The 4,377-nt window shown below is 51.3% G+C and overlaps 1 protein-coding gene across 1 annotated transcript in view; it reads right to left on the bottom strand.

Moving 5' to 3' along the window:
• The window catches only part of smc6 (structural maintenance of chromosomes 6), a gene marked incomplete in the record, with an annotated part of 14,062 nt that overhangs the window by 7,085 nt on the left and 2,600 nt on the right, over window positions 1-4,377 (bottom strand). Inside the window, 11 exon segments of the mRNA XM_036209864.1 lie at window positions 377-491; window positions 564-765; window positions 866-1,044; window positions 1,112-1,273; window positions 1,342-1,430; window positions 1,503-1,649; window positions 1,719-1,814; window positions 1,887-2,006; window positions 2,246-2,347; window positions 2,419-2,499; window positions 2,573-2,634. Of these exon segments, the coding sequence (XP_036065757.1) occupies window positions 377-491; window positions 564-765; window positions 866-1,044; window positions 1,112-1,273; window positions 1,342-1,430; window positions 1,503-1,649; window positions 1,719-1,814; window positions 1,887-2,006; window positions 2,246-2,347; window positions 2,419-2,499; window positions 2,573-2,634 (1,355 nt within the window).

Below are 4,377 nucleotides of genomic sequence, written 5' to 3'. Positions count from 1 at the left end.
GTTTGAGGGCGTGCCTGTGAGTTTGTGGGCGTGCCTGTGAGTTTGTGGGCGTGCCGCATTCTCATTCTAAGAAGGCTTTGGAAACAGATCAGGAGACGATCTCAGTGGGACTTAGAAGTGGTTTCAGTGGATGTTTTGAACCTTAACAGAACCTTAACAGAACCTCAGCTTCATACGGACCCGTTAAGGTAGATGAGTTCCTCCTGCCTGAGCTGCTATTCCTCATTTAGCCACTAGATGTCACAATACTAACAGAACTCTGAAACCTTTGGAGGATCTTCACACCACTGACTGCACAGAGGAGGTTTCCTGATCTGATCAGAGTAACCATGGTAACGACAGCATCTGTGGTCATGGAGCGAAGGCCTCCACTGACTTTGATGATGAGGATGGACTCGATGCCGCGCATGTCAATCAGGCAGTTGAGGATGACCGGGCTGGTGGCGGTGATCACGTCCAGCACGGACCGGAAGTCCGGGTGACGCGCCTTCCTGGGAAAGACCCGGAAACGTTGAGAGTTTCATTCAGGGAGGAGAACAAGAAGAGAGAGGGGGGGGACCGACCGTCCGTGGACGTTGTACAGCTTATCGGTGAAGGGGCTGACGATGATCTGCGGCCTGGTTCCTCTCGGGTAGAACCGGGTCATCAGCTCCTGGAGGACGGCCTCGTCTCTGTAGTTATCACAGCAGAAGGCCTTCAGGAAGCTGCGGAGGCAACACTCCACCGCCACCGCCGCCGACGCGTCCTTCAGGCTGATGCACGAGCCTGCGCACACACATGACCCTCAGGTGACCTTCATGGAACCAGAACCAGCGGGTCTCCTCTCAGCCTAAACGGTTCTGACAGAAGCTAAAGCCTGCAGTACCGATGGGTCCGATGGGCTTCTTCCGGAAGCGTCCGGCGGCGCTGGCCTCAGCCACCAGGCCCAGCAGGTCTGGAATGTGATCTCCAAAGCGCTTCAGCTTGTTGGATCGGCTGGCGAGGAGCTGGTTCCTCCTCTTCAGCTTGGACTCCAGCAGAACCTGGACGCTCCTCTGCTCCACTCTGCAGAACACAGACGGGTCAGTGGGCGGTTCTGACAGGAGGCGGTTCTGGAGGGCTGATGGAGGACCTGAGCGTGTCCCGCTCCTCCTTCCCCTTGAGGAGCGCCTGCTGCTTCTTCTTGATCTCCTCGTTCAGCAGCGAGCACCTCCCCTCCAGCCCCCGGAGCTGCTCCTGCAGGACCTGGGAGGTCTTCTGCCGCTCGGAGAGCTCGCCTCCTCCAGAGTTCAGACTGTGAGCAAGAGACAAACGCTGACGTCTTCATCATTCTCTGAACTCGACTGAGGCCCGTTCTCCTACCTGGTCCGTCCTTTTCCAATCTTCTCCTGCAGGAGGTTCTGCTCCTGCTCCGACTGTCGGAGTTTGTTCAGTAGTCGGAAATAAACCAGCTATGGGGAAAGGAAGGCGGGAAGGTTTGGGAATCACGTCTTCTGAGAGGCTGAGAGAAACCTGGAGAGTACCTCCTGCTCCTTGTGAGCCCTTCTGGCCCGCTTGGCCTCCTCCTTCCGCCTCAGGTTGTCCTCCTTCAGAGTCTCCTGCTCCTCTTGCAGACGCTCAGCTCTCCTCCTGATGTCCTGCAGCTCCTGCTCCGTCTGCAGGAGTTTGGTCTGCCAACATGGAGGAGAGATTCAGCTCAGGAGCTCCGAGGAGAACTGCGTTCTGGCCGGAGGATCCACCTGACACAGCCGCAGGTTCTCCTGAGCTTTGTGGTTGTTCTCCTCCTTCTCAGCGTCCTCCTTCAGTCGCTGAAGGATCTGCTCCTGCTCCCGGACCTGCCAGCAGTCCAACATCAAGTCAAGCCAAGCTCATCTTCGTCCTTTCAGTTCCTCTTCATCGGCTCTTACCAAACACCAGGCCATGTTCTTGTTCAGCACCTCCAGCTCCTCCTTCATCTGACTGAAGGAGGACAGGTTCTCATAACGCTCCTTCTTCTGCAGGAGCTCCAGCTTCAACTCCTTCAAGCTCTGAACATGAAAGCAAAATCATCAGGAGAACAGCTGATCCATTCTGGAGCTTGACAGAAAACCAGAGGATTCCTGGAGATTCTACTAAATCTGTTTAGGGATCTCCTGTAGGAGGAGATCATGGAGGAGGTTCAGCATCAGCAGTTTCAAGAACAGATAAACATACTTGAAGAAAAGGAGAAGAAAGTGATCTGAAACTAAGGAGGAGATCTGAGGATGGAGGAGGAGATGCAGCGTACCTCCTCCTGCCTCTCGATCTGCTGGCGGGTGATGGTCTCCGTGTGCTTGATGTGGATGTAGTCTCGTTTCATCTGCTCCAGCAGCGTAGCTTTCATGAAGAACTGTGGGCGGAGCCAAGGAGGCCTCAGCAGAGCTTCTGAGAAAAACTAGGAGGAGCTTAAGCTGGTCGTACCTTATATTTGTCGGTTTCATTCTTGGAATGTAGGAACTGTTTGCTCATTTCTTGGCTGAGGATGGAGACGGGATTATCCAGCTGGAACACACAAACGTACAGCTGAGGACGAACGTCAGACCTTCTGGAAGTCCCAGGAAGGACAGAGGAGTACCTGGATGTTGAAGTGGTCCAAGATGGACACCAGCTCCTCCTTCCTTGTGGAAACGAGCTGCCCTGATTGGCCGGAGAGAAGGACGAAGAATCGGAGATCAAGTCACGAGAAAGAGGAAGAATGGACTGTTGTACTGTCATCATGGAATACTCTGGAGCTGTTATACTGTCATTACGGAGATGCTCTGGAGCTGTTATACTGTCATCATGGAGATGCTCTGGAGCTGTTATACAGTCATCATGGAGATGCTCTGGAGCTGTTATACTGTCATTACGGAGATGCTCTGGAGCTGTTATACTGTCATCATGGAGATACTCTGGAGCTGTTATACTGTCATCATGGAGATGCTCTGGAGCTGTTATACTGTCATCATGGAGATGCTCTGGAGCTGTTATACTGTCATCATGGAGATGCTCTGGAGCTGTTATACTGTCATCATGGAGATGCTCTGGAGCTGTTATACTGTCATCATGGAGATGCTCTGGAGCTGTTATACTGTCATCATGGAATACTCTGGAGCTGTTATACTGTCATCATGGAGATGCTCTGGAGCTGTTATACAGTCATCATGGAGATGCTCTGGAGCTGTTATACTGTCATCATAGAATACTCTGGAGCTGTTATACTGTCATTATGGAGATGCTCTGGAGCTGTTATACTGCCATCATGGAGATGCTCTGGAGCTGTTATACAGTCATCATGGAGATGCTCTGGAGCTGTTATACTGTCATCATGGAATACTCTGGAGCTGTTATACTGTCATCATGGAGATGCTCTGGAGCTGTTATACTGTCATCATGGAGATCCTCTGGAGCTGTTATACTGTCATCGTGGAGATCCTCTGGAGCTGTTATACTGTCATTACGGAGATGCTCTGGAGCTGTTATACTGTCATAATGGAATACTCTGGAGCTCTTATACTGTCATCATGGAGATGCTCTGGAGCTGTTATACTGTCATCATATAGATCCTCTGGAGCTGTTATACTGTCATCGTGGAGATCCTCTGGAGCTGTTATACTGTCATTACGGAGATGCTCTGGAGCTGTTATACTGTCATCATGGAATACTCTGGAGCTGTTATACTGTCATTACGGAGATGCTCTGGAGCTGTTATACTGTCATTACAGAGATGCTCTGGAGCTGTTATACAGTCATCATGGAGATGCTCTGGAGCTGTTATACAGTCATCATGGAGATGCTCTGGAGCTGTTATACTGTCATTATGGAGATACTCTGGAGCTGTTATACAGTCATTATTCAGATGCTCTGGAGCTGTTATACTGTCATTACGGAGATACTCTAGAGCTGTTATACAGTCATTATTCAGATGCTCTGGAGCTGTTATACTGTCATGACAGTGATGTTTTGTAGCTGTTACCCTGTTGCCATGGTGATGCTCCTCTGTCGATAATGGCCTTCAATAACAGATCCGGCAGTTTCCAGGACAGTTACCTGATCCGTTCTTCAGCTTGCAGGTTCGGGATCCGTCACTGAAGACGCGATGTTCCACTGTGATGCCATCGCCGTAAACATCCCTCCTGAAGGCGTCGGCTCCTTTGTTCCTCAGCTTCACCGTTATGTCGGCGGTGCTGAGGTCACACACGGACGTGGTCAGCGTATTCTGCAGGGGGCGGGGTCAGCTCTTCATGTTCACTCACTTTTCACCAATCTTGACAAAATCCTTGAGGGAACCTCCTCTGTTTGTGACGGTGGCTTTTCCTCCAAGACCCACGATGAGAGCCGTCAGGATGGCACTTTTCCCGCCTGAGAGTGAAGAGGAAGAGGATGATGAAGAGGAAGATG

This window comes from Oryzias melastigma, linkage group LG22, assembly GCF_002922805.2.
Source record: "Oryzias melastigma strain HK-1 linkage group LG22, ASM292280v2, whole genome shotgun sequence".
NCBI classification, from domain to species: Eukaryota; Metazoa; Chordata; class Actinopteri; order Beloniformes; family Adrianichthyidae; genus Oryzias; species Oryzias melastigma.
This window is presented reverse-complemented; position numbering and strand designations above follow the sequence as displayed.